The 24094-nt window shown below is 44.5% G+C and overlaps 1 protein-coding gene across 1 annotated transcript in view; it reads left to right on the top strand.

The window, feature by feature from the left end:
• Positions 1–24094, top strand: part of FMNL1 (formin like 1) — a 75761-nt gene that overhangs the window by 15360 nt on the left and 36307 nt on the right. The window contains exons 2-4 of the mRNA XM_044297010.1: positions 18079–18162; positions 19920–20003; positions 22069–22142. Coding sequence (XP_044152945.1) covers positions 18079–18162; positions 19920–20003; positions 22069–22142 — 242 coding nt within the window. The remainder of the gene's footprint in view (positions 1–18078; positions 18163–19919; positions 20004–22068; positions 22143–24094) is intronic.

The raw sequence follows: 24094 nt of genomic DNA, 5'->3' as shown, positions 1-24094 counted from the left end.
AGGCCTGATACACAGATAACAGGGAAAATACACATAAAACATCATATATAATGCAATGGCCCTATTCCACAGGAGGTGGAGAGTAATGTGGCCAATTGACCCTTGTGTAGTGCCCACATTTACCTAGTGGGACACTACAGATATATAGCTAGAGGTCTAACCAGTAGAAAAAGAGACTAGTAAGACCACATCTGGAATACTGTGTCCAGTTCTGGAGACCCCACCTAAGAAAAGACATAGAATGGAACAGGTGCATAGACAGGCTACAAACATGGTGGAAGCATAAAACACCAGGAGAGGCTTAAAGAAGTGAATCTGTATAGCATTGAGGAAAGAAGAGAAAGGGGGGGGGGGGCATGATCAAAACCTTTTAAATATGTTAAAGGTTTAAATAAAAACAAGGGGAACAATATGAAATTAGCTGGGGGTAAGATCAGGAGCAATGTCAGGCAATATTAATTTACTGAGAGTGGTTAAAGCTTGGAACAAACCTTCAGGAGATGTAGTTGGGAAATATACAGTAAGTAAATTTAAACATGCCTTGAATAAACATACATTACAAAAATAAAATGAAAAGATATAATATAAGGGCAGACTAGATGGACCAGGTGGTCTTTGATGTCAATCTTCAATTTTTCTTTTTGTGTTTTCAGCATTTTAAGTACATTACATAGTCAGGTCCATAAATATTGGGACATTGACACAATGCTAACATTTTTGGCTCTATACACCACCACAATGGATTTGAAATGAAACTAACAAGATGTGCTTTAACTGCAGACTGTTAACTTTAATGTGAGGGTATTTACATCCCAATCAGGTGAACGGTGTAGGAATTATAACAGTTTCCATATGTGCCTGTCCCAATATTTATGGACCTGACTATGTCCCTTTTAAGATAAAATGTTGCTGCCAATCAGAGTAAAATAATATTAAGTACTGAAGCTGTTTTTGCTATTTTATTACCAATCCCCTAACTCCCAGAGTTAATGGCATCTGCCAGGGATAGACTAGGAATACTCTAGTTCTCTTTCTAACCAGAAATAACACCATAACCATGATACTGGCATTGAATTTGAGACGTTTTAACTCTTGCAATTAAAAGGGTTGTCCAGGATTTTAAAAAATATGGCTACTTTATTCCAAAAACACCTGTCCACCTGTATCTGCTATTGCACCTCCACTCCATTGAAATGAATGGTTCTGAGCTGTGATACAACATGTGGACAGGTGTGGTGTGGAGATGCTTTTAGAAGAAAGCAGTCATCTTTTTCTAGTTCTGGATAACCCTAACTGATCAACTGTAGGCTACTTCTGGCTGTAGACCTTCAGCACCATTTAGCCATGCATGAAAGCTAGCCTTGTAACTGCCCAAAAGTTAGTGAAAAATTAAAGAACATCTATCACCTGACAAAGCCAGAGCATATAAGGCATTTGTAAATTGCCCTCACTAGTAGGTGCATGTTCCCACTAAGCGGCCCTCAAAAACATTGGGGAGGTGTCAAAAGTTCTGGTATTCTATATGCCTCTTGCGCAATAAGTACTCACATTGTGACAGCTTGTGATTATGAAGATCTGGGACCATTTACAATATGTACTAGTAGAATGACTAGTGTTCTAGAGATGATCTGACAGTGTTCTTCAACTCTAGTTCTCAGTGCCCAGCTAACGGTCTTGATCTGAGAATATCCCACAGAATGAATACCCGTGGTAAGTACTGATGCATTGACACTAATTATATCACCTGCTCAATACTAAAGATATCCTGAAAACGAGACCGCAAGCTGGGCCCTGAGGATTGGAGTTGAGATCCCTAATAATCCTGTTACATTGGTATAAAGGGGGAGAAGTAGTGAAATCTAAAACCTAGTGTAGGGAATACAAATTATAGTATATTGTGGTCTTTATTTATATGTTGCATTTGTATTCATGAAATTAGATACACGTGTGTAGGAAGTCACAGGACATGGGCTGAGGAAGAACCATGATCTGACTGCATGCATATTAGTCAACATTTCCTTCCTGCCAGAGTGACTCATTGAGTGTCGCTCTCAGGGACAGAATTAACTGCAGATCATTGAACAGTTGGTTAACATAGATGATATTTAATATGGGGGTGTAGATACCCCAGTAGAAGCACCGCTTGTCTGCAAATATCTCTCCCCTACAATTATTAAAGGGAATCTGTCACCAGGATCTTGGACTATTATCTGAGTGAAAACATTAGTGTAATAGACAGGGAGTCCAAATTAAAATTTTTATTTTCCTACCGTCCAGACTGCCATGCCATAATGGAGAGGACTCATATGTGCTGACAGTGGAAGAACGGGGGACAGCAGGAAAATAAATAATAGTGATCTGGACTCCTTATCTGCAGTACTTCTCATGTTGGACCCTTGTGGATGGCATAAGATGTCTTAGGCTACATTCACATAACTGTAAGGCCGTCCATGCCCGTATGAGCAGACCACAAACGGCAGTTTCACAATATATGGGCACTGATCATGTGAATCCTACATAACGGATGTAATATGTTTTGCCATATATTACAGATTCACATGGAAGACTTATTTCCATGTGAACGCACCCTTAATGGGATATCCCCTTTAATGACGCACAATGTGAAAAAACTAAAGGGCTGCAGTTAAAATCTAAGGCCTCTTTCACACTACAGTATGTTGAATTCAGTGTTTTGCGTTCCGTTTTTCACGGATCCGTTGTTCCGTTTTTTGCTTCCGTTGTGGTTCCGTTTCCGTTCCGTTGTTCCGTTCCGTTTTTCCGTATGGCATATACAGTATACAGTAATTACATAGAAAAAATTGGGCTGGGCATAACATTTTCAATTGATGGTTCCGCAAAAAACGGAACGGATACGGAAGACATACGGATGCATTTCCGTATGTGTTCCGTTTTTTTTGCGGACCCATTGACTTGAATGGAGCCACGGACTGTGATTTGCGGCCAAATATAGGACATGTTCTATCTTTTCAACGGAACGGAAAAACGGAAATACGGAAACGGAATGCATACGGAACACATTCCGTTTTTTTGCGGAACCATTGAAATGAATGGTTCCGTATACGGACCGTATACGGAACGCAAAAAACGGACCGCAAAACGGAAAAAAAAAACGGTAGTGTGAAAGAGGCCTAACTCTGAGATTCCTCTTCTCTCTGGATTAGAAAAAAAATCATAGCTTTTTTTATATGTATAAACAGTGTGTCCGTTTTTACAGCGTAGACCAATTTACTTCAATAGAGGCAATTTGCAATACTAGCCGTAACCTATGGCCAATTGGCCACGTATGTTGCTATTTCTGGAAGAAATGAGCGGTACCTTTCTGATCTTGGCCAACCAATTTAAGGTATTGTCCTCTGTAAATGTGTTGAAGATACCTGATCTTTTTCTCATTAGTGGTTTCAATTGTAGATGATTAGCACCAGCTGCACATCTGTCAGACACTGGTAGATATCAAATTTAATTTTTTTTAAGAGGGGGACGCGTTATCTATTGACTTACATAAGCCCATACTGTAATTGCCTCTTTTCTCTGACTTGACAGAGTACTCATTATACAACTGCACCCTATGGACCAAAATATAATGTAGGGTTTGCTGCTTTTTTACATTGACTATCTAGACCTCAGCCCTTCCCCCTTCACATAACGCTGCCACAGGAAGATGACGCTATTAGATTGTGAAGCGGAAACCCACAGGGAGGAGATACAAACTGACACCTGCTTCTCTGCTACTAAATAATCGGAATACAACAGTGTGCAAAGCTGTCAGGCCTAGCTAGAAGGATGGTCATACCATGTACCATAGGAAGTCCCACCCTGAAACACATACTGCCCAGACTGCCGCAGCAAAAAATGCTAATTATACTCATCAAGGGTGGACCGTGGTCTGAGGTCCCTTCCTAAGAAATAAAGGTCATGGCTCCTTACAACCCACCATTAAAACCCAAATTATGTTCCTCATCAAGAGTGGACTGCAAGTGGTCCTAGGCCAGGGCTCGGCAACCTTCGGCACTCCAGCTGTTGTGAAACTACATTTCCCAGCATGCTCCATTTATTTCTATGAGAGTTTTTACAAGAGCAGGGCAAGTATGCATACTGGGAGTTGTAGTTTTGCAACAGCTGGAGTGCCGGAGGTTGCCTACCCCTGTCCTAGGCAAAAGATTAAGGCTCCTTACCACCCACCATGGAAATGATGCACTTCAGCAGGGTGAACACACGTTACTGAGCATTTATACTCTCCCTGCCCTTAAACTTGAGAGAATGCTGCTTTTGACTGAATGGCCCGAGGCACTACCGATGACATAATTTCTGAATGCATTCAGGGGTGTGAAAATATAAAAAATACAGCGGCTCACCCCCTTCCTATATGGATAAGGTGCACACCCCCTGGTCCCACCCTCAGGACCAAGTGAAAATGTGCGTCTAAATAACAGGTGTGGGGGGGCACACTTCAAGAGGAAACCCTAAATGGGATAGTGATGATACACTTTATTATATAAAAATATTTAAGAACATACCCCTAAAACATACATAAAATATGGTACATCAATTGATATGAACCACATAGGTGCACACTCAGTTTCAATGAAAAATGCAATACAACCGCCAAGTGGCTGTTAATTGAAATTTCTGTTGTTATTCACAATCAGCAATGCTGTCCACAATGATATCCAGCAAATGTCCAGCAACTATTATCAGTTGAAATAAATTGTGTCCCACAAGTGTATAGAACAGATGTATACGTTTTTTACGTCCACTAGCCCACCAAGCTGTAAATGGGCCTGTTCAGTCCAGTACGCTTCTGGTATACTACCCGTGGTTGTGAGCTCAATACCGCTTTCATATAATAATATTTATGCTTCAAAACGAGCCCGGTCTTACCCGTCTCTGCTGCTGTAGCGTTGGTCCAGGAGGCCGCACACCCGCAGCGTCCCACGTGGTGTGCTTCCGCCTGTACTCTGCGTCCCACGTGACCTGGTAACCAAGGGGACCAGATGCAAGCTCGTATGACGTCAGTCTTGTGCGTCCACTTTCAATCAGTGCTGCTTTATCTGCGTCTCTTTCTTTCTTTGCCGGCTTTATTCCTTTTCTTTAATATTAGGTGGATCAACGCTCACTCTAAACAACCGCCAGACGCGTTTTGACTGAATGGCCCGAGGCACTACCGATGACATAATTTATGAATGCATTCAGGGGTGTACCAGTAGGGGGTAGAGGCAGCAGTTGAGCCAGGTCCCTGGTTTCTGAGGAGCTGAAAGGCCCACCTTCCAAGTTCCACATAAGAAGACACTTGCATTATAAATCGCACATGGTAGGTGGAGGACCCTATTGTAGCATTTGTATAGGATACAGGATCCCAATTGGGATTTTCCAATGCTAAAACTTTCTTTAAAACATGCATATATTATATGCCCATATGAATAGCCCCATGGAGTAACATTGGCTCTGTACAACTAATGGAAATCAAAACTAAAGGTGGATTTAGATGGGCCGAAGAGCAGCAGATTGTCGGGAAGGAAGCGTTCCTTCCCGACAGTGGGCTAATCGTTAAGTGGAGGTGAAGCACTGCATTTACATGCAGCAATCATCTCCACAGTATGGCGACGAGGGATCGCTATTGTGATCACTCGTCCCCATACAGCTGCATTGTTTCTAGGCAACAGATCGCTGTTTAGACCGCACGGTCTGCTCCACAGAAATTATAATTTAAGTGCCTGCACAAACGACAGTTTTACCCGATGTACAAGTGTTTCACTCATTTATCGGGTGATCTGCTGCTCTTTTAGATGGGCAGATTGTCGGGAACGAGCATTCGCAGGATCGTTCATTCCTATCCAAATCCATCTTTTAGTGGCAGTTTTAACCTACACTGTGTACCTGGCACAGGATTGAAGTGATGGCCTGGAATATGCCCACTCTTAACTTGCAATTGTTCTGAATCAGTGGTACACGCCAGGTCTCTAGGAGGGTCTTGCACTGCAGTCATGCTGTACATATATTAGATGCTGCTCATTTTATGGTCATAGTCTGGGGGGGTACCCTTGATGTAATTTAATTCAGTACAGGTTAGTAAACTGATTTGTTAACATTTCACCTCTACATGGACAAGGAGGAGGACATTTCTTCTACTACTCTAAGCGTAAAATACAAAATACCAATGTAAGAACCGTAGGATGAACTGGATTTATTTATAAGTGAAGAATTACCCTACTTGAACAATGTAGATCCTTTGTGAAAATGTTGAGGCCATTTTTTAAAGACACCAACTGGTTGGTGAATTTCATTCTCCCAAAAGTTCTTTCTAAGCTCCTCTCTTGGCTGTACAAGTTGCTGTTGGAGTCTGCCTTTCTTGGTTCCCCTAGATATGTCACCGCATGGGAGATTGAGCTTTTCAACCAATTCACAGTCAATGGGCAGAAGTTTGTCTTCAAATCATTCTCATGATTTCTCAAGTTGTGTTAAGGGTCAAGAAAATTCTTTTAAAATCTTATCCAGGTTGTACAAGACTTAAGTAATTATGAAAAGAACTTATTTATCTACAATGAACCAATTCCGGAAGTGCCAGCAAGCTCAGGGCACAATGACACACATTTGCCTTTTTTTTTTTTTGCAACAAAACAGGTGGATACTGTGCCCACAGTGGATAACATTTTGATCTGTTCTCCTGAGCCTTAGTTCAGACCAGCCAGACACTATTTAGAAGCTTGGCTTCACAGTACAGCAAAATTAGTCATACCCCTACATTGGCTATTGGTATCTCTCCCTATCTATTTAGGAATGGATGGAAAAAAGACTCAGCAAATTTGCAGGTCTGAAGGGATTTTGACTTGAATGGCTCCCATGCTCGCTTCATCTCTACCTGGAATACATGGCTCTCGTTTAGGGGTTGTACCCTTTTTTCTGATGATGGTAACCTATACTCTGTGCCCATTTTATCCTGAGAGCTCACATGTTTTGTCTCCAACCTTATGGCCTATTCTTATTTATAGCTGTTGTGGGGTTTCGCTCTGGTAGATAGGATAAGCGGGTGCAGTACAGAGGCAAAATAAAAGTTCTTAACCCAAAACCTAAGTGTTTATTCACACTTGAGGCAATTGCACAAAACAGCACGTAACTTTGCAGTCTTGGTGTTAATTCACACACAATGGAAAGTTCATATAACACATGTCACCTTGCTGGCAGTTCTGCCTCCATTAGTCCACAGCAGACTTTAGGGGGCCTGTTTCCACAGCATGCGGCTCTCAGCCCTCCAGCACGGCAAAAAGCCTCAGATCCCCAAAACAGAGACATCTTTGCTGAGCTCAGCTGCCAATTTAAGGACAGCCAGGTGCTGCCAAAACCCGGACTGGCACCTAAACTCCGGTCCGGTATTTGACCTTACCTGACTGGAAACCAGCCCAGCTGCACATGCTGGGAGGAAAATACCTGCCTTGCCGACACAACCCCTCACTGTGTCACATACCCACCCCCCATTGTTTAACCCTGAGGGTGTGGACACATGCCAGACAAGGCATCCGTGTTTCCAGCAACCGGCCTGCTCTGTGTTCTACCAAAAACGTAAAGTTCTGCAGAGACAAAAACTATCTGGTGACCTAGGCATTCCTGTATTTGGGCTGGCTCATCCACTTGAGAGGGGAGTGGTCGGTCACTTGGTGGAACTTTCTCCCCAACAAATAGTAGCAGAGAGACTCGAGTGCCCACTTGATAGACAGGCACTCTCTCTCCAGTATACTGTACCTGGTCTCAGCTGGGGTAGGCTTGCGCCTTAGGAAGACAACTGGATGCTCCTCCCCATTTACTTCCTGAGACAGTACAGCACCGAAGCCTACTTCAGAGGCATCCATTTGTACCACAAACTCCCTCTTGAAGTCGGGCGTCACCAAAACCGGTGACCCACACAGGGCCAACTTCAAAGCGGCAAAAGCCTCTTCCGTCCGATCATCCCAGGGAACCATCACTGATTTTCATCCCTTCAAGAGCCTTGGCAAGGGCGTGGCTAGAGTAGCAAAGTGAAGAATAAACCTCATGTAGCCCACCATTCCCAGGAATGACTTTATTTGCCTAGTGGTGACAGGTCGGGGCCAAGTCTGTATCGCCCCTATTTTGTTCACTTGGGGTTTGATGACTCCGCTCCCAATGACATACCCCAAGTACTTAGTCTCTTCTAACCCTATCGCACATTTTTTGGGGTTAGCGGTTATGCCAGCTTTCTGAAGGGAGTCCACTACAGCCTGCACTTTGGGTAGGTGACTTTCCCCAGTCGGTACTGTGGATGAACATATCGTTCAAGTAAGCCGAAGCCTACCTACGATGTGGGCAAAGCACAATGTCCATTAGTCGGGGGCGCCATGCAGACCAAAGGGTAAGACCTTATATTGATACAGCCCCTCAGGCAGCCTCCATTAAGGGAACCTGCCAGTACCCTTTCGTGAGGTCCAAAACAGAAAAATACCGGGCTTGTCCTAACCTCTTGATGAGCTCATCCACCCGGGGCCTGGGATACGCATAAAATTTGAAAACCTTGTTAAGTTTTCGAAAGTCGTAACAACCACCCGTCCGGCTTAGGTTTCAATACTATAGGACTAGTCCACTCACTTTTTGACTCCTCAATGACGTCTAGCTGCAACATTAGGTGCACCTTCTCCGATATGGCTTGGGGCACCCGGTATGGTTTTAGGCTAGGTCTACACGACAACATTTGTCGCGCAACATTTTGTTGCACTTCAACATGCTGCGACTGTGACGCAGCAGTTGCAGAAAACCCATTTGAGATGGATTTTTCTGCGACTGTTGCATCGCAGTCGCAGCATGTTGCATGTTGCAGTGCGACACCGTAGACTGCCATTATAAAAATTGTTGCGCGACATTGGTGCAACAAAATGTTGCAGTGTAGTTGTGCCCTATCTGTCGCGCGACAAATGTCGTCGTGTAGACCTAGCCTTAATCTGACTTTTGCCTGAGGCTCAGTGACAATGTCATGCCGGATTATGGAATTGTGTCCAGAGAGGTCCGGGAACACATCTGTGTTTCGACTAATGAACTCCCTGGCCTCCTGAGTATGTTTAGAGGAGAGGCTGCCAGCAATTTTTACTGTGGCAGCCACCTCTCTTGCATCAGACAGAGGGGCCGGTACCTCTTCTCCTAGAAAACCCGGCCACTGGCTGTTTTCTGTACAGGTTTCCCTATCTTTCCATGGTATGAGTAAATTCACATGGTAAACTTGCTCCGGCTTTAGCCGCCCTGGCTGGTGTACCTTGTAGTTTCATCTCCAATATTTTTTGAGTGCCTCGTAGGGCCCCTGCCACCTAGCCAGGAACTTACTGTCTACGGTCGGCACCAGAACCAAAACCCGATCACCCGGGTTAAAGATCCGGACCCGAGCCTGCTAATTATAGACCCACCTCTGGGCTCACTGCGCTGCCTCCATATGCTCGCTAACAAGAGAAAGCTCTTGTTAGGGTAACATACTCAATGACACTTTTATGTTGAGTGGGTTGTTGTTCCCACACCTCTTTGGCCATATAGCAGTTCGAAGGGCGAGAACCCAGTAGAGACCTGGGGTACCTCTTGCACTGCAAACATGAGATAGGGCAGAAGGGGGTCCCAGTCCTTTCCATCTTTAGACACTACCCTTTTCAACATAATTTTTAATGTTTGGTTAAACCGTTCTACCAGACAGTCCGTTTGCGGATGGTAAACGGACGTCCGTAGTTGTTTTATGTGCAGCAACTTACAGAGTTCCCTCATCACCTTGGACATAAAAGGGGTCCCTTGGTTGGTCAGAAACTCTTTAGGTAGTCCTACTCTAGAAAACATCTCCATTAACTCCTTAGCTAGGAGCTTGGCCGAGGTATATCGCAGTGACACCGCCTCCGGTTACCGAGTGGCGTAGTCTAGACTGACTAAGATATGTTGATGCCCTCTGGCGAACTTTGGTACTGGGCCTATGAGGTCCATAGCTATTCGGTCAAACTATACTTCGATAATCGGTAGAGGTACTAGGGGACTAGGGAAATGTGGCTGGGGGCTAGTTATCTGGCAGGTCGGGCAAGACTTACAAAACTCTTCCACATCTTTGAATATGCTGGGCCAGTAAAACCTTGGTAGAATACGATTCTGAGTTTTCTGCAGCCCCAGGTGACCCCCGAGAACGTGTTGGTGGTGTCACGGAAGGTGTACAGAAAACTAGAAGACACACAATGAAGATCCGACTGACTGGATCCAAAACTAAGGAACAAAAGGGAGAGCCCTGAATCAGACCTGGCTCTCTCCCTAACTGCTCAGCCTATGCGAAAATCCCAATGGTAGATGATCGCATATCCTCGTACCTCGACTGTATAACACCTGAACACCCTATAATAGTGAGGGGACACGACCACCGGCTCCCTACACTAGATACGAAGGGAGTCAGGGTCACCTGGGATCCAGCAAACAGGAAAACACAAATGAACGAACAAAACTTATCTGTAGAAGACTCAGTAGTAGGATCAGCATGCACACACTCCAGGAAGTAATATAAACCGCAAAGTGATGCAGTATGGGAAGGGATTTAAAGGGATGCAATCAGTGCAACTACATGACAGCTGAGAGAGGCTAACGAGTTGAGAAAATGAAAGCAAAACAAAAGGAACCTCAAGGAGGAGGTTCTGAAGGACGTCTGTCAGAGCTTCTCAGATGTCTGGTGGTGACAGTACCCCTCCTTCTACGAGTGGACTCCGGACACTCAGAGCCCACCTTCTCAGGATGGGACCTATGGAAAGCCCTGATGAGACGAGTGGCCTTAATGTCCATCACTGGGACCCACATCCTCTCCTCAGGACCATAACCCTCCCAATGAATGAGGTACTGGAGAGAACCGCGGACAACACGAGAATCCACAATCCTAGAGACCTGAAATTCAAGATTACCATCAACCACAATCGGAGGAGGAGGCAAAGACGAGGGTACAATGGGTTGGACATAAGGTTTTAATAAGGACTTATGAAAAACATTATGGATCTTCCAAGTCTGAGGAAGATCAAGACGGTAGGCAACAGGATTGATGACGGACAAGATTTTGTAAGGCCAAATAAACTTAGGACCCAACTTCCAGGAGGGAACCTTAAATTTGATATTCTTAGTAGACAACCACACCAGATCACCAACATTCAGGTCCGGACCAGGCACACGTCTCTTATCCGCCACACGCTTATATCTCTCACTCATGCTCTTTAGATTATCCTGAATCTTTTGCCAAATAGATGACAAAGACGAGGAGAATCTGTCCTCATCAGGTAAACCAGAAGACCCCTCTCCAGAGAATGTCCCAAACTGCGGATGAAACCCATATGCACCAAAAAATGGTGACTTATCAGAGGACTCCTGACGACGGTTATTTAAAGCAAACTCAGCAAGGGACAAAAAAGAACACCAATCCACCTGATTCTCCGCCACAAAACAGCACAGATATGTCTCCAGATTCTGATTGACGCGTTCTGTCTGACCATTCGACTGCGGGTGGAAAGCAGAAGAGAATGACAACCGAACCCCCAAGCGAGAACAGAAAGCCTTCCAGAATCTGGAAACAAACTGTGTGCCCCTATCAGAGACTATGTCTGAAGGGATACCATGCAATTTGAAAATGTGATCAATAAATGCCTGCGCCAGCGTCTTAGCATTGGGCAAGCCAGGAAAAGCAATAAAATGCACCATTTTGCTAAAACGGTCCACCACCACCAGAATCACAGTCTTCCCCGAGGAACGAGGCAGGTCCGTAATGAAGTCCATGGACAGATGTGTCCAAGGACGGGAAGGAATGGGTAACGGAAGGAGAGGACCTGATGGCTGTGAATGAGGGTCTTTGGCACGAGCGCAGGTCTCGCAGGCTGCCACAAAACCCTCAACGACTTACGAAGCGCCGGCCACCAGAATCTCCGAGCGATGAGATCCACTGTGGCTCTTGCCCCCGGGTGCCCAGCAAGGACAGTATCGTGGTGTTCCTTAAAAATCTTGTGTCTTAAAGCAAGAGGCACAAACAACCTCCCAGGAGGACAAAGATCAGGAGCCTCTGACTGGGCTACCTGAACCTCTGCCTCCAATTCAGGATAAAGAGCAGAGACCACCACACCTTCAGCCAAAATGGGACCCGGGTCTTCAAAATTCCCACCTCCCGGAAAACAATGTGACAGGGCATCCGCCTTCACATTATTAACCCCAGGGCGGAACGTGACAACAAAATTAAACCTTGAAAAAAACAAAGACCATCTGGCCTGTCTCAGGTTCAGACGCTTGGCTAACTCCAAGTAGGCCAGATTTTTATGGTCGGTAAACACGGTAATAGGGTGTCTGGCTCCCTCTAGCCAATGGCACCACTCCTCAAAAGCCAACTTGATGGCCAACAACTCCCTATCTCCCACATCGTAATTTCTCTCTGCGGAGGAGAGTTTCTTCGAGAAAAAGGCACACGGTCGCCATTTGGCAGGAGAGGGACCCTGAGACAAGACCGCACCTACACCCACCTCAGAAGCATCAACCTCAACTATGAAGGGTAGAGAAATATCAGGTTGTACCAAGATGGGAGCGGAAGCAAAACTCTCCTTGATATTAGAAAAGGCCTTACGCACCTCTACCGACCAGGAGGAAAAATCTACCCCCTTTCTAGTCATATCAGTGAGTGGTTTAACAACAGAGGAATAATTCAAAATAAACTTCCTGTAATAATTGGCAAAACCCCAAAAATGCATCAGCGCCTTCTGATTCTCAGGAAGCTCCCACTCAAGCACAGCGCGGACCTTCTCGGGGTCCATGCGAAAACCAGAAGCGGAGAGAAGAAACCCCAGAAATTGAATTTCTGGAACCGCAAACACACATTTTTCCAGTTTAGCGTACAATTTATTCTCCCGCAGGATGAGCAGGACCTGACGTAAGTGTTCCTTATGAGTTTTGAAATCAGGAGAAAAAAATCTAAATGTCATCTAGATACACTAATACAAATTTCCCCATTAAATGATAAAAAAATGCTGTTCACAAAATGCTGAAAGACGGCTGGAGCATTCATCAAACCAAGAGGCATAACCAAATTCTCAAAATGGCCCTCAGGGGTATTGAAGCCCGTCTTCCATTCGTCTCCTTCTCTGACCCTGACCAGGTTGTATGCCCCTCTTAGAGCCAACTTGGAAAAAACTTTAGCCCCAACAATCTGGTTAAACAGGTCCAGGATCAGAGGACGTGGATAAGGGTCACGAATTGTAATACTGTTCAGCTCCCTGAAATCCAGACATGGTCTTAAAGAACCATCTTTTTTCTTAACAAAGAAAAAACCAGCGGCAACAGGTGACTTCGAGGGTCGTATGTGTCCCTTTCTCAGACTCTCAGAGATATAAGCACACATAGCGACCCTTTCAGGTTGGGAGAGATTGTATAAACGAGATTTAGGCAGTTTGGCGCCTGGGGTGAGATTAATAGGGCAATCGTACTCCCTGTGAGGGGGCAAGTCCTGAACACCACTCTCCGAAAACACATCCGAAAATTCAGAGAGAAAAGATGGTACAGTCTTAGTAGAAACCTCAGAAACAGATGTTGTGAGGCAATTCTCTCTGCAAAAGTCACTCCAACCATTTATTTGCCTCGCTTGCCAATCAATGGTGGGGTTATGTTTAGTGAGCCAGGGTAGCCCCAACACTAGAGGAGTAGGCAACCCGCTTAGGACGAAACATGACACATCCTCAACATGAGTATCAATCACAATCAAACAGATATTGTGAACTATGCCCTTTAACGATTTCTGAGAAAGTGGAACGGAATCAATAGCAAAAACAGGTATAACCTTTCCCAAAGTGCATACCTGGAAACCATGAGTTATAGCAAATTGACTATCAATGAGATTGACAGCTGCTCCACTATATACAAAAATCTCACAAAAAATGTTCTTGCTCTATAGCGCCACCCTGGCAGGTAGGACAAAACGGGAACTACAAGCAAACGGAAAACCTTCAATTTCCGCATCAACCTTGCCAATAGTAACAGATGGAACGTTTTTAGAGGATTTTTTTCTTTTTGTTAAATTATTACTCTCAAAAAACTGCCTGAATCTCCTAGAGGGACAAACATTTGCCAAATGATTTATACCCCCACAACAGAAACAAACCTTCCAATGAGGGCTGAATCTTCTATTGTCAGAGGCAATCAAACCCAGCTGCATGGGCTCCTGCTCAGAAGGGATTGAGAGCGACTGAGACCCCTGTGCACTGAATGAGACCGCCGCACTGTCCTTGGACTGAGTATGACAGGAAGGAGTGATCTCTCCTCTCTCTCTAAGACGCCTGTCAATACAAACGGCCTGAGACATGGCAGAGTCCAAGGAGGTAGGTCTCCCGTGAAAGGCAAATGCATCTTTCAATCCCTCTGAAAGACCATGGCAAAATTGACTTCGGAGTGCAGCATCATTCCAACCAGTATCAGCTGCCCATCTCCGAAATTCAGAACAGTATATCTCTGCGGACTGTTTACCCTGGCATAAAAGACGTAGTCTAGACTCAGCCAAAGCAATACGATCCGGATCATCATATATCTGACCCAGAGCTAAAAAAAATTAATCCACTGAACGGAGGGGCCATACCCCCTACCGGAAGCGAAAAGGCCCAGGACTGAGCGTTATCCCTGAGCAGCGATATGATGATCCCCACCCTCCGCTCCTCATCACCAGAGGGATGGGGAAGTAGGCGAAAATGGAGTTTGCAAGCCTCTCTAAAACGAACAAAATTCTCACTACCCCCGGAGAACGTATCCGGAAGCAAGATTTTTGGCTCAGAACAAATTCCATGAATGCAAGCAGAAACGGTCGCCTGAAACTGAGAGACAGAGTTTTCCGGAGATCTTCTACCTCCAGTGAAAGACCCTGCATGCGGTCAATCAAGGTTGAAACCGGATTCATGCTTAAGACGGTTTTGGCGGTTTATAATGTCAAGGAAGGTGTACAGAAAACTAGAAGACACAAAATGAAGATCCGACTGACTGGATCCAAAACTAAGGAAAAAAAGGGAGAGCCCTGCATCAGACCTGGCTCTCTCCCTAACTGCTCAGCCCATGCGAAAATCCCAATGGTAGATGATCGCATATCCTCGTACCTCGACTGTATAACACCTGAACACCCTATAATAGTGAGGGGACACGACCACCGGCTCCCTACACTAGATAGGGTCACCTGGGATCCAGCAAACAGGAAAACACAAATGAACGAACAAAACTTATCTGTAGAAGACTCAGTAGTAGGATCAGCATGCACACACTCCAGGAAGTAATATAAACCGCAAAGTGATGCAGTATGGGAAGGGATTTAAAGGGATAAAATCAGTGCAACTACATGACAGCTGAGAGAGGCTAACGAGATGCAAAAATGAAAGCAAAACAAAAGGAACCTCAAGGAGGAGATTCTGAAGGACGTCTGTCAGAGCTTCTCAGATGTCTGGTGGTAACAGGTGGGCTAGATCTAACACAAGCTTGCGATAAGCCTTGGGGACCACCAACTGTTCAATAGGCTCACCCCGTAGTTTGTTTACCCGATACAACATATCCTGATGAACCACAAAACTGGGGAAACACTGACTCTGCCCCAGGTTGTTGTGGTTCACCATCTACTATTAACACAGTTTCCAAGGCGCGGGATAGGGTTGGGTCCCGAAGTTGGGCGGTACCAAAATTATCCCCTGAGACATTGAGGTCTGCCAATTCAGGACCCGGCAGCAAGTCCTCCACGTCTCCCATCATCACACTTAGCAGGGTTGTCTCCCCCTCTTCCACTGAAGTGGCGGTCACCCCCTACCGCTGGCCCTTCGGTCTCAGGTTCCCAGGGTTCTGGTCTCCTCCCCCCTGAGTCGGGCCACTCTGCTAGGGTTACCCCTGTCTCATGGGTATCAGTCACTCTCATGGCACGCCACAGGGCCAGGAAGTCTCTCCCTATTATAAGTTTGTAGTGTCAATTTGGGGCAACTGCCACTTCCTGAGTCCATCTGCCAGCCCCTGTGGTTAGAGACACCAGGGCGGTGGGATAGTCTTTTAAGTCTCCATGGATGCACATGACCCCGACTTTCTGGCCAGTATACTCCGCTGACAGTGCCAGGGGAGCCCTTACTAGGGACAGCAGACTCCCTTAGGCCAGCAGAGCCTCCTACCTCCACCTGGCATAGGTGGTTTAGAGTTTTTGGGGTACCTGCTGCACACAGCTTCCTGGCATATAGCGACTCGACTGACGGTAGCCCTAGTTAGTATCCATGGGTTCCACCTGATGGGAACAGTCAGCTCTTACATGCCCTGTCTCCTGACACCACCAGCAGACTATCGGAGCCAGGTCCATAGAGGGTACATCCTGGGTGGGTTTGCTTAGTACAAGTCACCAGGTCTGGGATGGAGATTTACGGGGTTTGACTGCCCCCCTCCCAAAAGAACCCCCTGTAACAGTCTTAGTAGCCTTGTAGCGCTCCACCAGGTCCACCATTTCTAGGGCGTTGCCAGGAGACACCTGGCTGATCCAGTGCTGGAGAGGGGGTGGCAGAGCCCTCCAGAACATATCAGCCAGTAGTCTATCCAGCATAGCCGTGGGACTCGGCACATCAGGCTGTAGCCACTTTTGAAAGAGTCATAATACTGGGTCCTCGCAAGCTCAGCCGGCTTAAACCCCCACTGATGTACCCACTGAGCCTGGACCAACACATTCACCCCCAGTCTTGCCAAAATCTCACCCTTTATTTTTTGGTAGTCGGCCGCTTGATCGTCCGGCAAGTTGAAATACACCCGCTGGGAATCGGATGCAAGGAATGGAGCGACGACCTCAGTCCACTGGTCACGGGGTAGCTTTTCCCTGATGGCCACTTTCTCGTACATCGCCAGGTAGGTTTCGATGTTGTCTGCAGGGTCATCTTAGGAATCGCGGCACGGAATGCTTTCTGGGGCTAATGGACGCTCGGGGTTGCTCCTGCTGTCTGCAAAGCCATCACGTGTTTTAGCAGCAACTGGTTGGTCTCTTGCTGCTGCTTATTAGCCTCACATTGCTTCAGGTTTGTCTTTCGCTGCTGCAGATTAGCCTCCATGAGGGCCTTCACAACAGCCTCTATTTTGTCATGGCGCACTGGTTGTAATACAGCTGGTTTAATGTACGACATACAACCGTGCCTGAAAAATGCAGAAACCAAAAATATTGGCGTTCACACCAGCCTCACTGCTATCGCCCGCATCCTCCACCAATTGTGGGGTTTCGCTCTGGTAGATATGGTAAGCGGGTGCAGTACAGAGGCAAAATACAAGTTCCTAACTCAAAACGTCAGTGTTTATTCACACTTGAGGCAATTGCACAAAACAGTACGTAACTTTGCAGTCTTGGTGTTAATTCACACACAATGGAAAGTTCATATAACACAACTAACCTTGCTGGCAGTTCTGCCTCCCGTCGTCCACAGCAGGCTTTAGGGGGCCTGTTTACCCAGCATGCGGCTCTCAGCCCTCCAGCACGGCAGAAAGCCTAGGATCCCCAAAACAGAGACATCTCTGCTGAGCCCAGCTGCCTATTTAAGGACAGCCAGGTGCTGCCAAAACCCGGCCTGGCACCTAAACTCCGGTCTGGTATTTGACTTTACCTGGCTGGAAACCAGCCCAGCCGCACATGCTGGGAGGAAAATACCTGCATTGCCAGACATAACCATTCACTGTGTCACACTACACATAAAATTTAAAACATGTCTATGGATGTTCTTGTACTACATCCTGTATGAGTTCATTACTTTAAAACTCTGATGTGCAGTCACACTTCTCTGTGCCCTGGCCAATTCATATTTGTATGCAACATAAGTCAGATCTACCCGTCCATTTTGCTTTTTCTCCCTATGTATTTGGATTTTCTGGATGTTTTCTTTTTGATTGCTGTTGATGTAAAACACAAAAAAAGAGATTTGAGGAAAAAATTATCCCACATGGGTAGGAGAATAGATAAATAGATAAAGTAGATAGGATTTATGTTTTTTTCTAGTGTAGACTATTCATATTTACTTTGTCTTGAAAACTCTCTCTAAAACTTCTGTTTCCTCCATGCAGAATGCCATGAACCTTCCACCGGATAAGATAAGTGTTCTTCGGCAGTATGACCAAGACAAGAAATGGGAGCTTGTGTGTGATCAGGTGAGTCAGATGCAAAACCAATATAAAGGAGGACACTGGGCATGTAGAGTAGTGAGAAACAGGAATGTGCTGTAGTGTAGACTTTTGCAAGCCACAGTGGCTGTGTATTAGGAAACCGATAGGCTAGTTCAGGCATGTTGATTTTTTAAATATACGTTTATAGGGTAGATGATTTTGGACTTGTAAATTGGCAGGCAAGTTGAAGACTTTAGGCCAGGCATCCTCAAACTGCAGCCCTCCAGCTGTTGCAAAACTACAACCCCTAGCATGCCCGAACAGCCTACAGGTATAAGCCTACAGCTGGGCATTGTGGGAGTTGTAGTTTTACAACAGCTGGAGGGCTGCAGTTTAAGGATGCCTGCCTTAGGCCCATAAAACATATGGCTATATTTGCTGTATAAAAGCAAATAAAGTTTTCGGTGCACCATGGGCGGGCCACTCTGGTGTACCTGGCTTTCCCTGCATCATCACGACTGTCTCTGAAATCTCAAGGACTGTCATCAAACAGGTTGAGGTGCTGGGCAGTGTTATGGTGGGGGGATAGTGTACCAAATAGATTGACCCTGCCCATGGTGCATTCAATTCCTTATTTGCATAAAAAGAAGCATTTCTCGGGATTAGAAGACCGGATTTTCACAAGAAAGATAGGGTTATGTTTTGAGGCATCTACTTTACATGGTAGCATGCTTGCTTTGAAATCTATTTTGGAGGTGAAGGACTCTCTTTAAAAACGAAACTTTACAAAGGAAGAGCAAGTAGTGGATTCACTAAGCACATTAATTACTTCCTCATGTTGCATCATGACAAATGTTGCAAAAAAATATATATCATAGAAAAAGTTAATAAAAAATCCATCCATGATAAATTTGGTGCCAGCACTCCAAGCAGAGGATCTACCCCAATGCATTTTTTTTTTTTTAAATTTACATGAATAAGATTGAGATGTTTGAGAACTGTACTATGAAAACGGTCTCAAGATGTCTAACAATGGCTCAGTGTTTAACACTGGTGCCTTGCAGTGCTGGGGTCCTAGGTTTGAATCCGACCAAAGACCTACTGATAGGGAATTTAGTGAGCCCCACTGATGATATTGTCTGTAAAGTTCTGTGGAATATGTCAGCGCTATGTGAGTAAAATAAATTGTGCAATTCCTTTGTTATTTTTCCTAAAATTGAAGAATAAGTTAACAACTGGGCTCTACCATTCCTCACACAATCTGACAATGCCAGCATTCATTGGACAAAGCATGCCTAGACTTTATCGACAAGGGAAATGGCATCACCAAGTTGCCGATTTAGTCATAGAAGAAATATCAGAGAAAAAAGTTCTAAGAAAAGGTGCTCCAAAATTGCAATTTTTTTGGTCAAGACATGGAAATGTTCTCTTCCTTGAGGTGTAAAGGGGGAGTTGTAAAACATGTTGGACAGAGACCTGGTATGTTTAGAATGACCGTCTGGTGTTCTCCTTAAAGGGGGTTATCTCATGATTGATGTAAAAAAAAAAAAAGAAAATCAGACATAATATAGTACATGACAATCTCTTTCTAACAAAGCTAATACCAGTCCTGTAGATCAGCTGGATCCGAACCTCCCTCTGCAAAAGTTCATAGCAATGTAGGAGTCAGAGAGATGCACTTATCTTTTGTCTATGACATGATTCCTCATTATGCAGACCTGCGGTTTCCAGCGCACATTGTATCAGAAGTTTTGTGCATTAGTAATGGTCTTAAATTCAGGCTGTTATGTTTTCTCCAACAGGAAAAATTTCAGGTGAAGAACCCGCCCGGCACTTATATACATAAACTGAAGGGTTACGTGGATACAGGAGGGATCAGTCGGAAGGTAAGGTTCAGGCCACATCAATCTAATTATTTATATACAAGCTTGTTGTTGCCTTAATACTATTATTACAATGTGGACATTTTCCAGACTGCAGAGATCTAAATGGCCACCCCAACCACATGTCTTCTAACATACCCAAATAAAGACACGAGGCAACTTGTTTTGTTGGAATGAGGGTCGGTCACAGCTTTATTTTCTTGGTATCACAAAAAAAAATCAAATTTATCAAAAATGCCAAGAACCACTTCCGGGAGGGTAAAAAGCAGTATGCCTACTACTGTACCCACAGTGGGCAAGTCCACCTTCTCCTCCGCTCTTTGTATGTGATGTCAACTTACCTCCAGCTATAACAAAAACTGTAATTGTGAAAAGAAAGATATATGAGCAAAACGACCACGGCAGGATGAAAAAGGGGTGGGAGCAGTGGCGTAACTACAACTGACTAGGCCCCACAGCAAATTTTTGAACTCCCAACCCCCACCTCACGTGCAACCCCCATTCCTGTGACTAATCAAGATTGAGCTGTCAAGACAAGGCCCAGCAGCCGCTCCGTCCGTTTCCTACAGTACTGTATATAATGTTATTTTATAATACTGTTTAGGGGGCCCTGACAAAAAAGTGTTTTAGTTTTCCTCCAGAGGGGTCCCCCTGTGGGTGTCGGTCCCAAAGCAGCCGCTTCCCCTAAGCTACGCCCCTGGGCGGGAGGGTAGGAAATTTCTGGTGAAGGCGACGGTGAAAAAGAGGCAGAAAAGCGGTAATTTCCCAACCACAATAATTTCCCTGGTTATTCCTGTTACGTGCCCACCACTGACCAACCTGAAGAGGACATGTCAGTCAGTCAGACCTTATTTTAGGGTTGTACATAGAGGAGACAGGGTCCCATTGTAAAAAATTATCTATTGGGATTTATGTTGACTCCGCCATATTGGTCCATTTTAGGGAAAAAGATTAGTGCCTCCATTTTCCCCTTCCCTTGATTCCTAATAAGTTCCTATGGAGAGGGGAGCTCTCCCACCACCCACAAGGATTAACGGAGGATACATCCTCTCATGGACACCTCCATCATCCCATGCCCCATATGCTATGTACAACCTTCTAACTTGGAAAGCCATTCCGTTATGATATGCCATCCCATAAGGGCCTCCATCTCAGATTCTGTCAAAAATGCCAGGCAAAATAGCAAAGCATGAGAATCAAAATGGAGGACCTAATGAAAGAAACCCTGACACACTCTATTATAGGGTGCTGCTGGTGTCAGCCATGTTGGAACTGAAGAATGAACAGAAATGTGAACAAAACCTAATTATGTATGTTTCAGACATAATAGAGCAAGTTTTATTCAATACCACATATCGATGTAGCAGAGCTGGATTTATGTTTGGACACTGTAAAAACCTACTGCGTTGTCGAAATTCATAACTGCAGTCCTACGTAACACTTCATTTTGTGTTGATTTACCATTGGTGCCTCCTTAAAGGGGTTATGCCATGACTAATGTAAAAAATGAAAATCAGACATCATATATTACATGACAATCTCTTTCTAACGAAGCTACAACCAGCCCTGTTCCTCACATAGATCCAGAGATCTCCCCATTCATTGCTCTGCTAGATTTATATCAAGCTGACAGCTCAAGGGGAGTGTCTTTTCTGCTGCAGCTAATGGGGCGTGTCCATGCTCTGCCTATCACAGCTGAGGAGGCAGTTGAAGCATGAAACTGATCATGTGCGGCCTTCTTAATTAGCAGGACAAAGAAATAAGAAAAAACAGACAGCAGGTGGCGCTATACAGATACATTTTATTGAATATCTCAGTGGCTATACTGAATTTTCAATTACATGCAATTACAAAAGAATTCAGAGCTAGGTGCTGGTTTGAAATGTGTAGTATATTTTTCATGGGACAATTCTCCTTTGAGCAGCATGTATAGAAGTGAGGGAAACCTTGAAAAATTGAATTCCCTCTCTCCCTGCTCCCCCAGTGTATCCAAATTCTGCTCTGCTACATCAGCTTGTTGCCTTATAACTGTGTATGCCACAGTATTGAGTATTGTCATTTATCTTAGTTAAAGAAAAAGGACCAAGAATCCACCCAGGTTCTAAGAGAACTGGAGATCTCCCTGAGGACTAATCACATTGGGTGAGTTTTCTGTTACTTGTTACTTACTGTTTGTATGAGGAGTTGTATGAGATAAGAAGCGCCACTCTTCCCTATGGGCTGTGTCATGCTCAGGGGGCATGTCCATGCCCTTCCCATCATAGCTCAGGAGGCAGTTGGAAGGATTAAACTGAGCATGTGCGGCCATCTCAGTGAGCAGGACAAAGAAATAAGAAAAAAACTAACAGCAGATGGCGCTATACAGATCCATTTTATTGAATAACTCCGTGACTATGCTACATTTTTAATTACATGCAATTTAAAAAGTATTCAGATCCAGGTGCTGGATTGAAAACTGTAGAATACTTTTTTTTTTCATGGGAGAACCCGTTTAAGTGAATACTGCAATCCAAGACCCAGTCCATCAACATAAAAAGTGCTGTTTCATGGAAAAAAACAAACATATTTTTCTTATTCTGAACCCCTCTAAATTCTACATTTGTTTAGGATTCTCCTCTATTAGGCTACATTCACACGTCAGTATTTTTCTATATCCCGAATTTCGGTCAGTTTTTTGCGGATCCGTTGTTCCTGAAAATGTTTCCGTATGTCATCCGTATGTCATCGGTTTTTTGCGGATCCGCAAAAAACGGAAACATGTATAAATTTCAAAAAGCAAATAAAGTTGTTTGGATTTCTTTGAAAAAAAAAAAGTTTCTGTTTGCAGGATTTAATTTCCAGGAACGGAATCCGCATAAAACGGATGAGATACGTAATGACATACGAAGGTCTTCAGATTTTTGCGGAAAAGAATAGGAGATGTTTTATATTTTTTCGGACATGCGGAACGGAACAACGGAAACGGACAGCACATATTGTGCTGTCCGATTTTTTTCAGGACCCATTGAAAATGAATGGGTCCAGAACTGGTCCTGATCTGTTCCGCAAAAAACGGAACAGATCAGGAAAGAAAAAACAGACATGTGAATGGACCCTGTGCCTATCGCTCAGGAGGACCCAACAGATCCCTACATGTTACACACAGGACATTAATTTCAATGGGCAGCATGTAATACCTCATTTCTTCTGTGGTGGAGCTGCAGGGGAAATTGAATACTTGTTTTTGCTTTCCCTGTAGATTATAGCTGATCACTGGGAGTCCCAGTATTGAGAGACTTCGTGGACAGTTTATTCTTAGGGGACTCGTCTATTTTTGCTTTCACATTTACACTTTGTATTCCAGTTTTGAGATCTGGCAGTGGATCTTAAAAGTGGAGAAAAACGCTTCTGCTTTGTTCTCTGCTGGATCTCAAAACCGGAATACAAAGCGGTTGTAAAATGTGAACAATCCCTTTAAGGAGGAGCGAGCATAACATAATACGGATGCAGTAGAGTAAAGATGAAGCCCCATAGCTGCTTCTTACTTCAATTTTCGGTATTTTACCAAAGCCAGGTATCATGCATGAAGTGAGTGCATGTCGTAGCACCTGAAAATAGAGACTATTCTAGGAACCATAAATGCCAAAGGGGAAGTTAACATGTGGTCTGACCGCTGTCATTTGTGAACCTGGTGTTTAATAAAAGAAAACATCCGCCCATAGTTTTGTTTAACCCCATATCCATTAGTTAGATGATTTCCAGCCAGTCTGTATAAATCCAACTACTCTCCGGCCACCAATGACTCCTAAATTTGAATGGGACTATAGAGCGATCAAACCCCTTTGCCACTGCTTAGAGATTTCTGTTACTAAAAATCACTTGTGGCCCAAGATCAGAATTCACATGTATCTGGGACATATTGGAGATGCAATCTTGGACAACTAATGATGTCCAGAATTATTGGGTTCTAAAGAGAGATCAACCCCTTTGGCACTGCTTGGAGATTTGATTCAAAAAATCTGACATGGTGCCATATTCAATAACTTGACATTTGAATAAATGACAAATAACGACATACTACAAAATTGGATTAAAATAGCCGTAAAATTTCCACC

The sequence above is a fragment of the Bufo gargarizans genome, chromosome 6, assembly GCF_014858855.1.
Source record: "Bufo gargarizans isolate SCDJY-AF-19 chromosome 6, ASM1485885v1, whole genome shotgun sequence".
Taxonomy (NCBI): Eukaryota; Metazoa; Chordata; class Amphibia; order Anura; family Bufonidae; genus Bufo; species Bufo gargarizans.
Note: the sequence above shows the minus strand (reverse complement) of the source record. Positions and strands in the feature narration are given on the sequence as shown.